The sequence below is a fragment of the Vombatus ursinus genome, unplaced genomic scaffold, assembly GCF_900497805.2.
Source record: "Vombatus ursinus unplaced genomic scaffold, bare-nosed wombat genome assembly UNPS02014794.1, whole genome shotgun sequence".
Classification (NCBI taxonomy): domain Eukaryota; kingdom Metazoa; phylum Chordata; class Mammalia; order Diprotodontia; family Vombatidae; genus Vombatus; species Vombatus ursinus.
The window spans coordinates 28485407-28506733 of record NW_020954572.1 but is presented as its reverse complement, the minus strand read 5'-3'; the positions used below and the strand labels follow the sequence as shown (position 1 = coordinate 28506733).

Sequence of the window (21327 nt, the reverse complement as noted above, 5' to 3'; positions counted from 1 at the left end):
GGTGTGGTATCACCCAAGCTTAACTATCTATGGCATATGCACATTGAGCTAAATGTGTTAAAATAATGTGCTAAAATTACCTGTAAGGAAGTAATTCTATCATAGTGAATTGTTGTCATCTCATTTTCTGTCAAGGCATTCCCAGTTTGGTCATTAATTTCAAAGCCAGTGTAGAATTTAAGCACATCTAAAAGCTGAAATGATACATTTGAATTAATGAACTGTGTGATCAGAACATATGGCAAAAGCAAAAACCAACATTGTGCCTTCTGTGAACAGCATTTCCCAACACAAAGTCTATATATAGCCTCAGGGAGTACCTATATTTTGAAGAAATCTACTGAAATCAAAATCCGAAAATAAAACTAAAACATGTTCCAGATTGAAAAGTAGCTTGTGACCAGTTTTAAAAACAAGTGAATGAAAGCACTGTCAATGGTCCATTTAATCTGCATGTTCAATTCTCCATGTAAGAATTCTAAAACTAGAATAATAAAATTGAGACATTAAAATTCTTGAAACCAAACAGTTCTAAATCTCAATGAAATAAAGTTTACTCTGACCAGAATTGAGTCCACTTACTCTGACCAGAACTACAAAAGGACTTGCTGACTGATGGTTATGAGATGTCCAAATAGAAATGTCTCTCCCACTTCGCTCCTACTTGGTGAAGCTTAAAGTGCTACATTATCAGTGGCCTAGCAGGGAATGGACATTATCTTAGATTCTATGTGGTTCATTCCTCAGGCCACTGACTATATACAGTGAAGCCTGACTAATTGCTGTGGATCAATGAGACATTCCTCTCCAGTTTCACTGATGGACACAACACAAGAGTTGTACTAGGGAATGATGACACATAGTAGGTCCAAAATGGAGCTGTTATTTAGCTGTACAGTATGGCAGGTCATAAGTCTGTAGCAGATTATCATATGGCAATTTAAACTAGGGAAAAATGTCTTCTCAAAATCAGAAAAGTTGGGAATGAATTAGATTTATGTTTCCAGAAGACTCACATTAGTGTCCATTTGTTCCCATATCAATACCATAAGATGGGAAGAATTTATGTTGATATAACCTTCTATTCTTATATTAAAAAAACACAAGAACGTCAGGTGGTAAATTTTAACACTTTTCCTTCTGTTCTAGGGATGTATATCAATGTTCCCAGGTAACTTCATTACCAAAACAGTGGTAACAGAAGGATATGGCAGAGATCATTTGAAATCATTATTCACTGTCTCTTCTGCTATTCTCCTGTCGCACTGTAATTAAATGAGGGATGGGAACAAAGATCCAAAATTAGAATGTAGATTAATAGGAAAACCCCATGCAATTTGCAGATATTCACTCTACAGGGGAAGAGAGGTGGCATAGTGGGTGGTGCTAGGCTTGGAGTTAGGAAGACCTGAGTTCAAATCTGGCCTCACTGACATTTGCCAGCATCACCCTAGGTAGGTGACTTAATCTCTGGTTTGCCTCAATTTCCTCACCTGTAAAAGAAGAATAATAACAGCACCTACTTCTCAGGGTTTTTGTGAGAAGCAAATGAGACAATCATGATAAAGCACTTAGCACAGTATTTGGTACTTAGTAAGCACAATGTAAACGTTAGCTATTGTTATTGTTGTTAGAGTCAACTTGCAAGGAGGGTATCTATTCTGCATGGCAAAGGAAATTTTTAATTTAATTTAAAATAAAACTCAGAAGTATACCAATAAGACAAATATTTCAATACTTCAATGGACCTATGATCTATGATTTGTGTACTCCCTCCAATGGAGCAGGACATTTTATCACTCTAACTGTTATCTATGTCCTCCCATAATCCTCTGCTAGGGGGCTACTTTGTATGCTGATATCCTTCCTGTTAAGTCTCTTTATATTACAAGGGTAACAAGGCAGCATGCCAGCTATTCATCTTTATTCCTTGCTCTCAGTACACGACCAGCCTACCTCCTTTTTCTGGACATATGACTTCTGTATGAAATATTGTAACTTGCTTTACGTATGTATACGTTTGCATTGCTCTTTGGATGACCCATAATTCTGATTTGATTCAGCAAGCATTTATAAGCACCTTCTATGAGTCAAGCACAGTGCTAGAAGCTAGGGGTACAAAGACAAAAACAAAACAATCCTAGTCCTCAAAGAGATGAGTAAAACATTTATCCCACTGGAGAGATGATTCAGGAAAGGCCTCTTGTAGGAAGCGACATTTGAAATAAGCCCTAAAGGGAACTAGGGATTCCACAAGGCAAAGGTAAGTGGATTGAGAATTCTAGGTAGAGGACACAGCCTTCTGTAAAGGAACAGAAGCATCACCACTATCAAACCTTTGAAGGACTTTTTTTATAATTTTAATAAACAATAAGCATAATGAGATTTTGTACTCTCTGCACCACTGAGTCAAATGTGACGTGAAAAATATGATCTGCTAGAGAATATATTTTGAGAAAGCCTATCCCTTCCGTTCTCATATTTTTCATTGAAGATGCTCTGGAAACATGTGCAGAACATTCTCATAAAAATTCTTTGCAGGGGCAGTGAGGTGGTGCAGTGGATAGAGCACCGGCCCTGAAGTCAGAAGGACCTGAGTTCAAATCCGGCCTCAGACCAAACATTAGACACTAACTAGCTGTGTGACCCTGGGCAAGTCACTTAACCCCAACTGCCTGGAAAAAAAAAATTTCCTTGCAGATAGGAAAGGAGACATATAGACAGACAATTACAGATGTCTTTTTTTTAACTTGTTTTTTTGTTTACTACCTTTTTTGGTAGTAATTTGTTTTTCCCCAAGTATTCAGATTCTTCTCATCTTTGAGGTATCTTGATACACAACCCCACCCTTGATTAAGAAAAAACCAATTAAAGAAATGTATAGCTCTTTTCCAATTTGTCTTTCTCCCAGGTTTATGCCTAAATATTCTTAGAAAGACAGCACAGAGTAGTAGACAAGGTATTGGACTTGCAGTCAAGAATATGTGAGTTCAAATCTTGCCTCAAATGTTTATCAGTTATGTGACTCTACAAAAGTACTCAACCTCCCTCAACCTGTTTCCTCACCTGTAAAATGGGGATATAGCAACATGAGGATCAAATGAGAATATGTATGTAAAGTGCTCAGCAAACTTTAAGCTATTATACAAACTTGAGCTATTTTTTTTATTAAGGTGCCAAACAAGCTTCCAGGAATTTCATTTTCCCCTCTATCACTTCTCACTGTTTTGTGAGACAATAATCTGGTCACAGTTTAAACCATCCTTCTCCAAAATGTTTTGCAAATTAGTTTATACTCTAAACCTGTTTTGCCAATGACTGCTATAACCTCCCTGATAAGTTAAGTGTGTGTACACCACCTGAGGTAGTCTTTGTAGGAGGTTCTTTTGTTCTCATCCAGGAAACTGATTTATACTGGTTAAATCTCAGCTGGAAATAGTTTAATAATGACAATTGTGTTGGCACTAACAGTGACTGTTCCTTTATCCATTTCCCAGTTTTGGGCATTTCTAAGTTAATTAGGTCAAATCAAAGCTATTTTGTTTCCCCACTATTATCTTCTCATTTTTATTCTTGCTCCTAATTTAGTGTTGATTTTGATGTCTGCTCTAATAAGTTAGGGATCTGATTCAGAAATTATTTATACAAAACTGGTCCCTTTCTTTCAGTTGAGACAATTTCATTTTTATGATGTTATTCTGGACCCCTCATACCCATTTCAATCTTATTCTCTTCTTGAAGTATTTATGATATACATGGATGAGGATTATATAGTCCATAGCTTTTAGCCTCTTTTCTTTTTTGACACAAACGCATATTTTCCAATACATCTTTGACTACCCTGATCTATACCCACCTTTGCACTGAAGCTTAGCATTAAAGTATAAGCTAGTTACATCTAAATTATTGGAGAAGTTCATAGAATTTCTCCACCTCCTCACTCTATAACAAATGCCAATGCATAAACTACAATTATTTTTGTAGTAGTTTTTTTTTGGTTTTTTTTTTTTTTGATTATGCTGAAGTTTCATGGGTTTTTTAAAAAAATGTTTTATGTATCTTGTGGCTTCGGGGCATATGATAAAACTGACTTCTGTATTTGCCTTTCCAAGGAAGACTCATTTAGCTGTAACTTCTTAATATTTTGATTTCACTTAAAGTGAGAATGTAAATATTGAAATGATTCAGTTCTTCCATTGGTTTGTCAATTCACTGGTCAATGGATAAAGATCTAATGTTTAAAGAAGTTTAATTCAGGTTTATAGACATTCTAGAAATTTTGACTCTTAGCACCTTTTGTCCATTTTCCTGCCACTATTATTGCAGAAGTGGAAGAGGAGCACATAGCTCAAAATGAAGCTCATTTTGTCCTTTTCTCTGTTTCATCGGTTGTCATAAGCAAATATTCATAATGAAGTTACAACCTGATGGTGACAGACTTCTCCATACTGGGCTACTCTAATCTTTGGAATGAAGTCAGTGTTACCAAGATGGCATTCATAGCCTTCCAATATCTACCACTTGCCAAGGCTTGTACTTCACTGGGACAGCCTCCAAGAACCCATAATTCCCTTCCACATACCAGTGAGGCACTGGATAAACCTTTTGTGGAAGGCTGTACAAGACATCAAAATGAACCAAAATTCAAACATTTAAAAATAAAGGAATCCTCAATAATAATAATGGTAATTATTATTATTAATAAATACATTTATGTTCAAGTACATCACAGCTCACCTGGGAAAAAAGATGACCATCACCTTCTCTACGAACAAGATTGGACAGGTAACAATGAACCACAAGATGGGAGTCATCTAACACTGTGTTAAACCAGCGCCGTGTAGGGAGCAAGGCCTAGAATAAATACCACAGAAACCAAGTTTGCACATTTTCCATAACTAAAGTAGAATTCTGGGGCAGCTCAACTGCACAGTGGATAGAGAACCAGGCCTGGAGTCAGGAAGACTCATCTTTCTGAGTTCAAATCCAGCCTCAGACTCTTTACAAGCTGTGTGACCCTGGGCAACTCACTTAGCCCTGTTTGCGTCAGTTTCCTCATCTGTAAAATGAGCAGGAGAAGGAAATGGCAAACCACTACAGTATCTCTGCCAAGAAAACCTCAAAGAGGTCAGGAAGAGTCAGACATGACTGGATTGAAAAAACTGCTGAACAACAACAACAAAAGTAGAATTCCAGTGTTACTTAATAAGTGTTGTTCATAACAATGTATCTTATCACTATCATGAGAAACAAATTAACTTCATAAGCCATTATTAATGACTACACGAAGAATTTTTGAAATACTTATTATTCTTATGTTTTGTTAGACAACTCTGGCAGAAAATAAATTCCTTAGCAGCAACCATTTTAATGACTATATTTATCATGCACTTTTCTGTAAAAAGCAGCCATGTGTGAATGAGCTATTATCTATAGCCATTTATATATAAAAACAGATATAGGCTCGATATAGATATGCATCTTTAAGTACAGGCACAGGCATAGATACAGGTATCGACATCATCTGAGCTTGAGGACTGAGTACTTGTTACACCAATTTTGATAATTTGGGTTTTTTTTCCATTCTGGAGACATTAATGACAGCGCAGAGTGAAGATGAAGTAATTAAATAGAAACACAGGTACAATTAGGCTTCTGCCTCATTCTTAGAGAGATCACCTTAGACTTACCTCTAGATCAACCACCAGCTCAATAAATCGCTCACAGTAATGCACTTTGTCCATAGTGAGGGTTTCTAGAAGAAAAAAACCACTACTTTTACTTTATTCTGCCATCATTCATATTCAGCTATGAAATTTACAGCCTTTGAGATCTCAATATGTGGATAACCTTTCAGATGGGGGATGGGGGGTGTTTAGAAGGTTGTTCCAACTGTGATTAAGAGTCAAGTTACGGATCTCACCACGAACCTCACATAAAAGAGATCTTTTTCTTACCCTTACATGTATTTTCATGCATACATGTAATCTGTAACATAACCTGCTTTTTAATTTCTTGAATCCTCTTTTTTCCCCTCATCTACAAGTACCACTTGGAGAGGGCTTAGAGACTTGAGGAGGAAATGAAAAATATAAAAACAATTCCACACAATCATTATTTACATTTCCTTCATTAAAGAAATGATTTTTGTAAACTCTTATTCAGTTTTACACTCTTCATATTCTTCTTCCCCAAAGTACTTGTTTAAGTAGTCTTCTTGTTTTTAAATAATTATTTTTTTGATATCCTTTAAGGGCAAAAGTACGAAATGCCAGAAAATAATTTAGAAAAACTATTTTGCCAGCTAATATCATTCTGTCAAAAGTTTTGTCCAATAAAGGGGAAATCATTTAAAATTTCCTAATAGTGAATTTTTTTTCCTGAGGAACCACAATCTGAAAATGCAGATTAACTTATTATTCTACAGTTTCACAAACTTTGATCTGAAAATTTCATATGAGAAAATAGGATACATAAAATTCATGTGCAACCTTGCCAATTAACATTTATTCATACGCATGGCACTTAAAAAACATTTACATCTAAAGGATCTCAAGCAGCAGGCATTAAAGACAAGTAATAAAAACTAATTATTATTTCTTTTACTCTAATTATTATTTCTTTTCTTTTTTGGCTTTTCCTCACCAGAGTAAATTAGTTACATCAAGAGCAAATGGAAGAATGAGTTATAGCTGAAGGGTAAGAGAAGACAGTTCCAACTGCTAATGGTTGTGTTTATGTCTTGGACTGCTGAAAATTTCTACAGGCCATCACTTTTTTCCAGTTACCTACAATGTAAAATTTTAGTTTCCAGGTAGTTCACATACTTAAATCTTTAGATAGAGAACAGTTAATCTTAAGCATACTCCACATTGCTATTATGTGCTCCAGAAAACAAAGCCTTAATCCTTCTAACTTCTTTCTTACCTAAGACTGCTTGGCCAAGAGTTTTAAAGAACATAAACAGAGATTGCATTTTTATTCCCATCATCTAGCACAGTACATATTAGGTATTAAATAACTGCTGACTGACTGAACATTCAGTTATTTGTAATATAATAACACCAAAAAATTATTCTTTAGAGTTGAAAATGTCACTATTAATACTATTCTTCTTTAAATTCAATACAAAAAACGTATGGCATATTTCCTTTCTACTGATCTCAAGTCAGACTAGGATGATTAAACAACTACTAGATATTGACTACTGATTTAACACTAAAGATAACCCAAAAAAATCTATACCCCCTTGCCAAGAATCTCCAACTACCAATTTTTCCCATGTAGTTTTATTTAATAACCAATAAAGCTCATCAGAGAGGTGTAGTTAATAAGAGTCAGGAGACCTATGTTCAATCTCTCAGTGCTCCAGGTAACACTGAGACTCTAGGTCAACAGATGTTGATTGGCACTGAGAAGAGGGAATTACTTCAACGGTAGTTTCCCAGGTAGAGACAGAGGAAGAAAGACAGAAAAAGAAAAAAAAAAAAGATTAGTGGTAGCCTGGTAGAGGGAAAAAAGTACAAGGTTACTGGCCGGGTACAAATTTTACTGCTAATACTTTCAGTGTGACCCTGGACAAGTCACTTAACTCATCTACATGAGGAAACTCCATAGCATGTATCTCCAATGTCACATGCTGCAATTGGTCTTGGTGGCTTAGGGAATTTAAGGTCTTTCAGATAAAATGATGCTCTCTTCATTTATTAAAATGCATAAACTTAAAGATCCCACAAATAATGGGTAGGATAACAGAGATTTCAATATTTAACTACAGTAACGTGCCACTCTGACTAAGGTTTATGATGCTCCCAGAACCATTAATTTATTATTTCTTCAGAAAGTGAGGTTTGGGAAGAGAGGAATCCATTCCCAAACTCCTTTCTCTATCTCAAAGGATAGCGTGCCACAAGGTCATTTCTCAAAAATAGTTCTACTCTTGCCCATAGAGTGCCTACTATGAATAACTGGGTAAAGCTCTTGCTCTTTTTTTATATTTAGATATGCAATAATGCTTCAAGATATTCACAACTTGCATGTTTCTGACACTTGAAATTATAAATTATCCAAAAAGTAGATCTGAAAGCTAATTTCAAAACCCCATCTAATTTGATAAAATCAAACGGACAACAACTTCAGAAACAAGCTAAATAAAACAAAATAATTACCAGAAAGTGGAATTGATTTCAGCACAGATATGAACCTCTGGATGAGCTCTGAAAGGAATCTTCGCTCTTTATAGGCCCTAAAAATCACAAACATTTGATATATAGGTATATTAAAAGACACTCAAAAATAAAATTTTTAAAAACTGAAACATGATTACTGTTACTATATTTTATTATTATAGCTCCCATGCCTAGAATTCTTTCCCTTGTCATCTCTGGCTCTTGGCTTCTTCCTTTGAAGGCCAGATAAAGCTCAACATTTGATAGGAAGACTTTCCCAATCCCTCTTAATTCTAGTGCCTTCTCTTTCTTATTTCCTGTTTAATCTTTATAAAGCTTATTTGTACACACATATTTGCATGTTATCTCTACTAGACTGTGAGCACCTTGAGAGCATGGGCTGTCTTGTATGTTTATTTGTATTTGCAGAACTTAGCACAGAGCCTAGTACACAGTAGGTACTTAATAAATGTGTAATGCCTGACTGACTCTCTTTCTGAAACTAGGAATATCTCAAGTTTTACTCCATTCTTTTGAATTCCTAATTTGTACAGTGTATCAAAGCAATGAATTAAAAATGTGAGAAAACTCTATTATCTACCTTACAGAATCAATTAAAAAAAAAATAAAAGAAAATATGTCGTGGTAAAAAGAGCTCTGGATTTGAAGTCAAAGGACCTATGTTCAAATTCTGGTTCTGCTAACTATGTGACTTTGGGCAAGCCAATTAACCTTTTTGGGGCCTCAGTTTCCTCATCTCCAAAATGAGGAAGTTGGACTGGATAACCTCTAAGGTCTCTTCTAGGTCTAAATCTATAATCTTCCGATTGCCGCTAAAGATTTTTCACTTCCAAGTAATAGATACAGGATGAGAAGGGACTTCCCCGAATCATCTTAATTCGTATATTTGTTAGTTCGTATATTTATTCATCAAATACAAATAAATTAGTCATCTGACATCTTAAAGGCACCTAGAGTAAAGTCTCACACTTACTGTGTTGGCAAAGCTGACCAAAAAAAAAAAAAGAATGACAAATGTTAAAATTGATTCAGCCATTCTGGAAAGTAATTTGGAACTATGCCTAAAAGGTTACTAAAATGTGCATGCCCCCTGATTCAATGATACTGCCACTAGGTTCATACCCCCAAAGACATGAAAGAAAAAAGGAAAGATATGTGTACAAAAATATTTGTAGTATCCCTTTTTGGGGTATTAAAGAACTAGAAATTAAGGGGATGTCCATCAATTGGGAAATGGCGAGACAAATAACGGTACATGAATATAAAGGGATATTACTGTTCTATAAGAAATGAAGAGGGGGCAGCAAGGTGGCACAGTGGATAGAGCACTGGCCCTGAAGTCAGGAGGACCCGAGTTCAAATCCAATCTCAGACCAGACACTTGGCACTTACTAGCTGTGTAACCCTGACCAAGTCACTTAACCCCATTGCCTAGCAAAAACAAACAAATTAAAAAAACAACAACCAGGAAATGAAGAAATTGTTTCAAAAAAATTGGAGATTTGTTTGAATTGATATAGAATGAAATGAACAGAACCAGAACCAGGAGATTAACATCAATATTGTAAAAGACAAACAATTCTGAAATTGTAATCAAACATGATTCGAGGTCAATTGTGGTGAGGCACACCTACAATTCCTATTACTAGGGGAGCTGAAGATAGTGGATCACTTGAGCTTGAGAGTTCTAAGCTGCAACTGGGCTAAAGTCAATTGGATATTCACACTAACTCTGGTACCAATATAGCCCTTCGAGCACAGGGGCCGCAAAGTTATCTAAGAAGGGGTAAACTGATCCTGGTCAGAAATGGAGTAGGTCAAAGTTTTTGTGTGGACCAGTAGTAAGACTGATCAGGCCCGTGATTGGTGATTGCACTTTCAGCGGGGTGAGAAAGGAAGGCTCGGTGTCAAAAAAAAAAAAAAAAAAATTACAGAGAATCATGAAGACTGTTACCCACCTCATGGCAGAAAAGTGATGGATTAATATGCAAAATATGACTTGCATTTTTTAGACATGACCAGTGTAAGAACTTGTTTCATTTGACTATACTTACATGTTACAAGGAATTTATTATATTTTCTTTTCAGAGGAAAAGGAAAGAGAAAGAAAGAAAAAAAAAATTTTGGTAATTGAAAAAAAGGTTTTTTTTAAACATTAGCTTTAGAACACCACTTCATACCATATACCAAGAAAAGATACAAGTGGATATATGACAGATAAAAAGGATAAACAAATTAGCAGAAAAAGAATGACCTTCCCTTTGAGATTTGTGGATCAGGGAAGAGTTCATGACCAAACAAGGAATAGAAAGAGTGGCAGAAAATTAAAACAGACAATTTTGATTACATATAATTAAAAAGTTTTTGCAAAAACAAAACCATTTCAGCTAACATTGGAAGAGAAATGATTAATTGGGGAAAAAATCTGGCATTAGTGTGTAAGATGAGTTAAAGGAAGGAAAAACAACGGAAGCATGGATTTTATAACACAACTTGGACTTGGGTAAGAGCAGGGATAAATAAGATGGAATAGATTGGAAGGACATTTAAAGAACATGAGAAGAGAGGAAGAGCTAAGAATGATTAGTAGAATGATGGCACAATTGGCAGAAACAAAGAATTCTAGAAAGGTGCTTGTGTTGGGAAAAAGATGATGAAACCGGTTTTGAAAACAAAGTGATCCAGTTGCATATGCCCAAAAAGTAACTGCAGGTACAGGATTAAAATTTAGGTAGACTCATAGCTAGAAATATAAATCTGAAACTCAATAAATCTGAAAGTCTTTTGTAATCAAAGTCATGAGAGAAGATAATTCAATCTCTCTTTTTGTTGGTGTTTAGGCATGCAGTCGTGCCCAATTCTTTGTCACCCCATGGATATCCCATAGTATACCAGGGCCTTTTATCCTCCACTATCTTCCAAAGCCTGTCCACGCTCATGTTCATTGATTCCATGACAAACCATTTTATCATCTCATCCTCTGCCATCCCCTTTTCTCTTTGTATTCAATTTTTCCCAACATCAGAGTCTTTTCCAATGAGTTCTGTCATCTCATCATGTGGCCAAAGTATTTAAGCTTCAGTTTCAGTATTTGACCTTCCACTGAATGGTCTGAATTAATTCTTTAAGTTATTGACTGATTTGATCTCCTTGCTGTCCAAAGGAATCTCAAAAGTCTTCTCCAGTACCATAATTCAAAAGCATGGATTCTGTGGTGTTCAACTTTCCTTATAATCAAATCTCACTGTATGCACATATTTACAAGTAATAAAAAGGAAACACAACTAGGAAAGACAGAGGGAAAATAGCCTGAAAGATAAGAAAAAGAAAAAAATCAAGAAAGAATAGCTTCACAGAAGTACAGAGGAGAACATTTCAAGAGGAAGGGAGTAGTCAGTGATGAATGCCATAGAAAAGGAAAATGAAGTCACAGGATATGTCAGTTAGGAAGTTATTAGTGGCCTTAGAATGAAAAGGACAAAATCCAAATTGTCAGGGGTTAAGGAGTAAGTTGAAGGCAAAGACATGGAGGCAATTCAAACAGATTTTTTTGTGGGGGGAAGAGGATAGGAGGAGGAAAAATAGCTGCAAGATGATAGATTCTTTTTCTTTCTCTTCAAAAAAGAAGATCTGACTGTAATTATAGAAGGAAGAAAAGAAGTCAGTAAGGAGACTGATGATGTGAAAAAAAATAGAGAAAGGATAATTGATGAAACAAAAAAAGTGGAAGGGATTATGATCAAGGACTCAAAGAGATTAAGCTTAGAAACAAGTAAAGGCACCTCTCTGGAACAAAAAAGAAGAATGAGTAAAGATCATCATTTCTAAGGTGATGAGTAGTGTGGCTACAAAAACATTCTGAATTGGAAAGGATGGAGGATCACAGAGATCATACTTCATGCCCTCCATCTTCTCCACAAAGTCAAACAAATATACCCACAGAGAAGGATTCAATTAAAAGATAAGGAAATTTGGAACAACCACTGTTAGAACAGGGTAAGTTTAGGGCAACATCATTAGGAAGTGTTGCTTACTGATGTACAAACTTATCAGTGGTAAAGCAGGAAGGGAGAAAAAGCAAAGAATTACTGGTTTCTACTCCAAACAATGACCTAAAGACATCAATGACAATCTGAACACTATTTCCCCCAAGAGAATAAAAAAAATTTTAAATCACCTATTTAGCATATACCTGCATTTTATATAATATCTAGCATACCAGCAAGCAAATGGCAGGCACAGTCAATGCCCACAAGAAATTCAGAATTTTGAAAAGTCAAGTAACAAAGAATAAAAGTTTCACTACATACTGTTCTCGTGCCTTTGGATCCATTTTTTCATCATTTTTTTTTATCAAGTTCCAGAATTTTCTAAGCTTGGGTGTCTTTTTCAATTCTAATTCCAAACGTGCCTGAAAGAAGGTGGAATGTAGTCATTGGTGACATTAAATTGCAGAAGCACAAGCCAACATGTAATTCATTTCTCATATTTACCTATTAGAGGCAAGTCACTCTTAGTAAAACCTGGGAATACCCTGAAAGCAACGCTCCTTATATTACCCTCCAATTCTTTATTATGACACTAAGAATATATTTCTTTGCTATGAAATTACCTTTTCTAATAAAAATTCTAAATTAAATATAGTTCTTGTTTCTAAATTTGAATTTAGTACAACGTATATCTAGAAAATTATGTAAAAAAACTTAAATTATTCTAGGAATAAAATGGATACAACACATTATGCAGAAGCGTACTGTTTTATAGGTAAAGCTGTCAGAAAAAGAAAAGAAATGGAAAATCTTGTTCATGTTTTTATTCTTTAGGAAATATTCAAGTAACAGTATGACAAAAAGAATCCTTTAAGCTAAATATGATGCACTTATTTTAAAAGCTGTTTTGCACAGTCCAACTGAGGTAAACATAAAGATTTAAGTTTGAAATTAGTCTAATGCCCTGAGTGGGACTATGATAATGTTTTATATTTATATAACGATCATCTAAGCTTCAGTAGAGAGTATAACTTTACCTCAATGTATAAAGCAAAAATTATGCTATAGTATTTAAAAATTCTAAGTCAATATCAATACTAAGTTAATGCTTTGAAGAAACAGAAAAAAAAAAAAAAAGAAAATTATACTAATTGAGAGATAGCTTCTAAGGAGTGCAAGAACTTTTACCTAGTTGGCTCAGTGGCTAAGTATTCAGGACTTGGAATCAGGAGGACCTTAGCTCAAATCTCACATCAGAGACTTACTAGCTATGTGTCCTTAAATAAGTCACTTAACATCTCTCTGATCCAGTTTGTATCTCTGTAATATGGGGATAATAACAGCCCCCAAAGATTAAGTGACATAATATATGTATAGTGCTTTGCAAACTTTAAAGTGCTATATAAGTGCTAGCTGTTATTGTTATTATTACCAAGAAATTTTATATCTAGACAACACAAAGACCAGTTATGAAGCATGCATATCTATGTCTTGGAAATGGCATTACTACTCACAGGCTGCAGACCCAACCACATCGGCAGAGAAATAAGCTGTTGTACTTGACTCCGGATCAGATCCACTTCCTATGCAAGGTATCAAGAAAATAAGTTTATAAAAATATGAGAAAAGCAAATTTTCCCCTTAAATTTGCATACTTACCGTTAAGGGAAAACATCAATAAACTAAAGTTCAGAGAAACAGTATAATAAAATTTCTAAGGAAAAAGGAAAGATGAAACTCAAATCTACCTATTTTTGCAGGGTTTAACAAAATGTTTTGGTTGAGGAGAATGAAATTCTAAACGTGGTTTTGGTATTAACTACAGATTTTCCTGGTCCTCTGTTACCACAAGACAACTTGCTATGCTTTTCATTTTCTCTCAACTTTATCATAAAGGAGAGAAAGCTTTGGGGGAAACCCCTAAATAAAGTTAAAATTACCAAGCTATTGAAGCAATGATCAAGGAAGAGTAATAGGATTGTCTGTTCCTGCAGAGAAAATTCATTTTCATTTTCAACAAGTACTGATTCCAAGATGCACTTAAAAAAGAAAGGAAAGTGTTCTGGCTTCTTCTTAAATATCTAAAAAATAAAAGAATAAATCCATTTTGAGTTAGTTTATTCAAAACTATGCTTTATCTTCTAGAAATACAAGTAGGTATGAGAGTATATACAGATATAAGATATTTGTTAGAGAAACATACCTAGAGGAAAAGGTTGATACAATTCATTCTTTTAGTTTATTTTCTATCACCTTTGCCCATAATTATCTTAGAGTTGTCTTTCCAAGCTAAAAGCTAAACTATCCCAATTTTAAAAATCAAACCCTGGGGCCACAGGACTTCTGAAAGGTAAGTATTCACCTTATCTTGCCTGGTCCCAAACCCACTAGACTAGACCACGTCCAGGCCATCTTTAGTTCATGTCACTGCATGTTTACCTTCTTCCGGACCCACCCCAAACATTTTCTAACCCTTACTCTTAAGAATGATAACCAAAAGGACACTGCAATTCCTAGAAAGGACATTGAATCAACTGTCTAAGATTCCAATCACTATCCCTCTGCTTTCCCTGTCCAAAACACTCCTCCCTGGCCACCATTCCCTGTATGTGTTGTTTTCTCCATTAGGATGTTCCTTGAGAGCAAGGACTATCTTGCTTGCTTGGATTTGTAATCCTAGTGTCAGCACAGACACTTAAATGCTCTTCCATTCATTCAAAGAATCACAAAAATTAATATTTACATTGAAATTCTTCATTAAGTACTTTTGAGTCAATCTAATTCTTCACATTTCTTTAAGGGTCCAAGTACTTAACAAATACCAATATAAAGGTATTAAATAGTTACTGATGGGTCAAAATATCCACCCTTCCAACTACTCAGTGACTCTAATCTGTCCCAGATCTGTAATCACTTAATGAACCTCGAAGACAACAGTTCACAGAACCTTAATTTTTACAAATGGTTGCTGGATTTCTACACGAGAATTAAGTACTTCTTGGCTACCTCTAAGGAATTAAAAGATAATTTCTCTCTCTAAAAAGTTCTTTCAGAATTAGACAGCAATACTCTAGGGCAAATGTAGGCAAACCTCTTCAGAAACAATTATTCCCTCTTTTTACTATACTTTTTTCACACACATACATACATCTAAAAGCAGCGAAACTGGCATTTGAGTTGATTCCTCTGTATCCTAGAGAAAATATTCTTGTCATTTCATACATTTCCAAATCTAGTGACTTTCACAGGAAATAAGTTTGGGATCTCCAATGCCTTGGGCTCTAAGAAGCAAGCACTAGTGTGGAGTTTAAGTTCATTGGAAAAAGAAAACTATTCCAGGTCAACGATAAAATTTGATAACCAAAGTTATGGCACAGAAGTTTGACCATGACACTATCTCAAACACCACTCTGTTCATGTTAAAGTTACAAATATATTTCCCCAGATGGGATAAAAAAGAAATTGAGAGAGAAGAAATTATCATCTCATTTCAAGAAACATCTAGTTGCATTTGTAAAATGTACTTGGCATTCACTTGGAATCAAAAGCTTTGCAATCTGTGTCATTTTTTGTGTCAAACACAGAATAACCACACCTTTTTAAATTTAGGAAACAGCTTTACTGTGAGGACTGCTGAAAGAAAAAAAAAACTAGCAAAAAAAGCAACCTTTCAAATAGCCACTTTCTCTGACAGAGTTACCTTTGCCATTGTGGCAGGTACTGTGCAGACAGGCACTGTTTATTGTCAAAGTTAAAAGTTCTGCTACTTTGCAACAGTTTAAGTGGGCACAGTGTGAAGCTACAACTCCTAGATCAAAGGCAAATTCAAGTAAGTCAAGTAATTCAAATGTTACCTCCCATGCAGGGACATTTTCTCTGAACTTCTCATTCACCATACAGCAGATTGACATTAAATAGGCCTTGCTGGACACCTCTGGGGAATAATTTATCCACAGGTAATTTTCAAGGTACTGGCTGTGGAGAGTGAAAAAGCACAGAATATTTCATTAGTTGCTACCACCCACAGTAACGTGTCATTCACCTAAAAAAGCATAATTATCCATGTCTCCCTGAAAGCATTCTGAAAATCCATATTTATGATCTAAGAACACTTCACAAAGTTACCTTTAATCTAGGTCACTGTTGCTGCTGCAAACTTATACACAGAAGATATGGATTAGGCAGATGAGACAGCAGAAGGCTCATCCTGGAAGGCACCAATGGAGAGTGGCACGCATTAACTGTCATGACCAACAGGCCACAGAAGATCTCCTTATCCAGATTCCTCCAATGAATAAAAATAAGGATGCTTAACCAAAAGAGGCTGTGAGAGCACTAGCTGATATTATGAGAATTTTGGCAGATAGGCACACCTGAGACATAGGAGCCTAGCACAATACCTCGACTGTATAACAAATAATTGCAGCTATGATTATCACAAATAGATTTTTTGAGGAGCTATTATTAGTATAGTCACATGTCATCTCTCCAGTGTCTCCAGATAAAAAGACCTTTCACACTGTTATATCTGTAGAAAATTGAGTTATGCCTTTAAGCTAAAGATTTTGTTTAGTTTTAATAACTTTTCTTTCTAAAATGTTTAGCATAATTCTCTAACATCAAAAACAGAAGATACTAAACATAATTTATTCTTTCTTAATGGTTTGTTATGAACATCTATTATTATGCTATATTTTCTCATCTATAAAGAAAAATAATACTTGCAATGACTTATCTCATAAAGGTGTTATAAGCATAACAGTTTGTAAACTTTTAAGGGCTAAAAATATGCAAGTTATTATCAGAAAGATCTATAAGACTAAAATCCAATTCTGAGACCTCTTTTTGGCAAAGGAATAATTGTGAGTTCTCAAAGGCTCTATTAGTTAAGTGCAAGGTCTGATAGGGCCTATCAAATTACAGTAACTTCATGTATGAGACTAGCTAAACACTGTATTCCACTCTTCCAAAAACCAGCCTGGCTAAGTTCAGAGATGGTAATCACCAGAGAGTTAATGGGGGGGGGCAAGGAAATGGAGTCTATAGCAACTCATGAAGAAAAGCAACCAAGGTAGACACTGAAGAAGGAAATACCCATACCAATAAAATCAAAGCTTTGAGGAAAAATAGCAGTGCCGTGAAGCGCCATTAAAGTGTATAGAGCAGTTTGTCTCTACATATTTCTGGATAGCCGTGCTTATCAAAATGTATTGTATTTTTCTGTATCTTCCCTTGATACTATGAACGTATTTGACCTAGGTTCTTCTCTTTCAGTGGCAACCATGAAAATTCTGTACCAAATAGAAAGAACATGGGCAGCAAAGAAGCAACCAAAGCAACTCTTTCTCTCTATAGGGTATCCCTAAAAAGAAAAATATGCTGTACCCCTAGAAAGAAAAATATACTACACCCCATATAAATGAAAAGTTGACAAAATTACACTTCTTGTATTATTCAGTACCATACAAGGAATGTACAATATTAAAAAGATTATGGCAACTTGAGAAAGTTAAATTTTATATTTACTAGCTTTTGCTGGAACATGAATGTCATTCCCAAGTAAAGCACTTGACAACTTTTTAAAAGACAAAAGCCCATCAATAATCAGGAAAAAGAGGGTAAAACATTATACAGGAAAACCAAAGTGAGAAAGCCAGAAGAAAAAAAAAGTTTGTATCTTCAACAAACTTTTATATTTTATCTTCTTTGTCTTTAAATTTTAATCTGAATGAATGCGCAGAGTACAGAATCATGGTAAGGGATAGGGGGGAGTTAGTATCAGATGACCTTCCCACCCATCTAATACGGACAAAGGAGAGTTACACACACATTGAATCTAGAAGAGAAGTACATCAAACTCAATAGGGAAACAAACAGGGAAAGGGGTGGGTGTATCATACTGAGGGAAGACAATACTGAAGACAGAATAGTCACAAGCAAAGCGAATTTCAGGATCCTCAGGAGAGATTAAAAATGGGGGAAAAAAAAAAGAAAAGCAAATAATTAAACCTAGTATCTTGGATTCATCTTAAACTGAGGAATGGCTGAACACATGTATGTAATGGAATTTTATTGTGCTGTAAGAAATGATAACAGGTGATTTCCAGAATTTTGTGTAGTAACAAACAAAAGCAGAGCAAAGTAAGCAGAACTTAACATAAGGACAGTAACTGTGTAAAGAAAAACGATTTTGAAAGACTTAAGAACTCTTATCAAGGCAATGACTAACCACAAATCCAGAAGACTTATAATGAAGTATATTACCAACATCCTGACAGAGGTGATAGATATAAGGTGCAGAGACACTCATTTTTGGACATAGCCACTGTCTGGATTTATTTTTTTTTGCTTATTTGCTACAAAAGTTTGGTTGTTTGGTTTTTTTTCCCTATTTTTTTTATCCCAGTGTAGAATAAGGAGGGTGGTACAGGAGAGGGGGATTAGCAATAGGGATGTCTCAAAAAAGGCCAATGTAAACATTTTTTATAAGTTTGGAAGGAAACAAAGTCAAGCAAGATGGTCTTGAAAGTTAATACACAGAATTTACTATATACTTTTTTTTTAAAAAAAGCAATATGAAAGAAAGTCACAGTTTCACAGAAAAATCCTTTTTGGTTGTACGTATATGAAAAAGCTTTTTTTGTAATGTTTTTTAATGGAATTTTAAAAAAAATTTAACCTGAAAATAACTCCAGGTTTGGTTCACATAAGTAAGTAAAGACAAGGCAGGAGATCAAGTAACAAGTAAGCAGTCTTCGGTTAATAAAATTTACTCTTTTTCTAGATGGATCCTGTTGTCATGAGTGCCTTCTCTCTGACTCTGTGATACATGTAAGCCTCAGGACAACTACACTTGAATCCCGGGCCCTGCCTGTACAAAAAATTCCTGGACTGATGTCTCATCTGGACTAATACACTTCTCAAGGCCTTTCCTGGTCAATAGAGCCCTGAAGCTGTTTTCCTTTCTGTACAAGTTCTGGTTTCTGGCTGTTTACTGTAGCCCATCTACTCTGTCCTCCTGACTTCTGACATGCTAACATCTGATACCTGCTTGACCAGAACACCTTTGCCTCCACTTCCTGGACCCTAGAGACTCATCCTACACTCCTAAACTCCAGCTACCAAGTGGAACACCTATTTCTATGACCTAAAATGCTATGTAATTTTCTGTTCAGACTATTTATGAAGGACATGCTATTAATGTGATCAAAGGTTGCATGTTCAATCTCTAAATTGCCCAGTTAAGTCCTATTTAGAGAAAAATTCTGTTCCATGGCCATAAACTACACGACTGACAGGTTCTTGTAAACATAGGCCATTGGTCAGTAGGAGACCAAGGGAAAAATTATGCCAGATTCAACATAATCCATTAATAGCTACCAGAAAAAAAGGAGCTCACAATTCAAGTTTTACTGAGGATGGTTTTACTTAAGCATGTGGAGGTGAGCACCCATATATTCCAAATAACCAATGTCAAAACTATGATCCTTCTGTATTTTCAAATTCTTTCCCGTTTCAATTTTAAATTCTTCATAGGACCTTCAGCCTTGAAAAAAATCAATTATTGTATAAGAACAAGTATATCAGTTATTTTACCCTTAGTAAAAACAACTTTAAGACTTTTTTTAACTTACCTAAATTCCAGAAGCATTATTTTCCGAATGGCAAACCTAAAAGGCAAAAGTGTATATTTTTTTAAATGTGAGAAATTACTTTTTCCCATGGCTCTACTACCAATATTTCAAAGTCATTACTGCACCTAGTTTTTGGATCTTTATTTTTATATAGAATTATCATTTTTCATATGCATTTTGCCCATAAAATTTACAAAGGCTAGTTTATTAAACTTCTAAGCATTTTTACAATACACCCTACACACATGATTCATCAATATAACTACTACCATTTTGCTGATGGCAAATCAAAGACATGGGGGAAAAATACACATCAGTAACAAAGCTTTATTAATACTCACATCATCTAGTTACAAGTTAACTTTAGGTGGCTTAAGAGATGGCTGATTTCATAGAGAGCTATGGATAATGAATGTAAGAAGAGTCAAAAGGAAATGGACTCAAGATGCAGCATGGGATATGCACTCTAAGTATGATTAAAATCCATTTGTTTTGCTGGACAACACATTTGTTTCAAGGAAGATCTTCTATTCAGGAAGGGGCTGAGAAAGGTTAGTGGGTAGTGATAGATAACAAAAAGCATCAATAAAAACTTTAATGCAAAGAAGAAAACAAAAAGTGCAGAAGAGAACATAAACAAATACAAGTGTTTTGTTACTTCCCAGAAAATGTAACACATGTAACAAACAGTATATAACAGAAGTTCAATTTCTCCTATAAGCCTTTTATTCTTTATATATATACTGACATGTCTGTGTTTCTTGATAATTAAGTTATAAATCAAAAACAAAATAAAAAAAAGAAAAGGTTTCAAGAACAAAGGGTTCAAATTGCCTTCTTTTTTTCAAGGTAATACACACATAGGGTCATAAGCTACAGGGACAACTTTTAAAGAATTAGATGATTTTCTCCCGTTTCTTGCTATTTCTTGAGCTTTGTGCTCTCTACAAAACACAAAGGAAACATGCAATTGTGCTGATGGAAAAGGAACAAAAAATTCAGAGGGATCATCACATTTTTCTCTTTATTACGGTGTTCTTTATTTTAAAAAATTATTTTATTTAAATAGATAAGATGATGTTGGTCTTCAGGTACCTTTCCAAAAGCAAGTTCAAATATCTAGTAATTTATTTTTTATCATTTTGTATAATGGTAATAAAACAGCCAGACCAGAACATTGCCACTGGATCACAGTCTCCCATTTTGAAAATTAAATGTGTAGGTATTATGAATTTATAATACCCAAGAGACCATTATCCTGTCAAAATCCTATTCCACTGATTTCTGAAATAGTCTCTCTGAGCAATCTATGTCATAGAGCTCTGTTGAGCATGAAATAGTGAAGGCTTTCAGTTTGTAAAAGCCTAAAGAGAAAACAAGAGACTAGCTTCCAAAGCTATGCAGGCCATTCAGCAGGTATGACATCAAATGACATTCAGGATTTCTAGTTGTTTCACATGGACATTTCACTTCATTTCATTATCCATCAACATTTATCCAGTGGCTAAATTGTGT

The 21327-nt window shown here is 35.0% G+C and overlaps 1 protein-coding gene across 1 annotated transcript in view; it reads right to left on the bottom strand.

The window, feature by feature from the left end:
- The window catches only part of AQR (aquarius intron-binding spliceosomal factor), a 109409-nt gene that overhangs the window by 72328 nt on the left and 15754 nt on the right, over nucleotides 1–21327 (bottom strand). Inside the window, exons 4-12 of the mRNA XM_027870100.1 lie at nucleotides 19813–19848; nucleotides 16033–16153; nucleotides 14119–14259; nucleotides 13693–13761; nucleotides 12500–12600; nucleotides 8169–8245; nucleotides 5691–5755; nucleotides 4738–4854; nucleotides 81–194 (exon numbers count right to left, since the gene is read on the bottom strand). Of these exons, the coding sequence (XP_027725901.1) occupies nucleotides 81–194; nucleotides 4738–4854; nucleotides 5691–5755; nucleotides 8169–8245; nucleotides 12500–12600; nucleotides 13693–13761; nucleotides 14119–14259; nucleotides 16033–16153; nucleotides 19813–19848 (841 nt within the window). The remainder of the gene's footprint in view (nucleotides 1–80; nucleotides 195–4737; nucleotides 4855–5690; nucleotides 5756–8168; nucleotides 8246–12499; nucleotides 12601–13692; nucleotides 13762–14118; nucleotides 14260–16032; nucleotides 16154–19812; nucleotides 19849–21327) is intronic.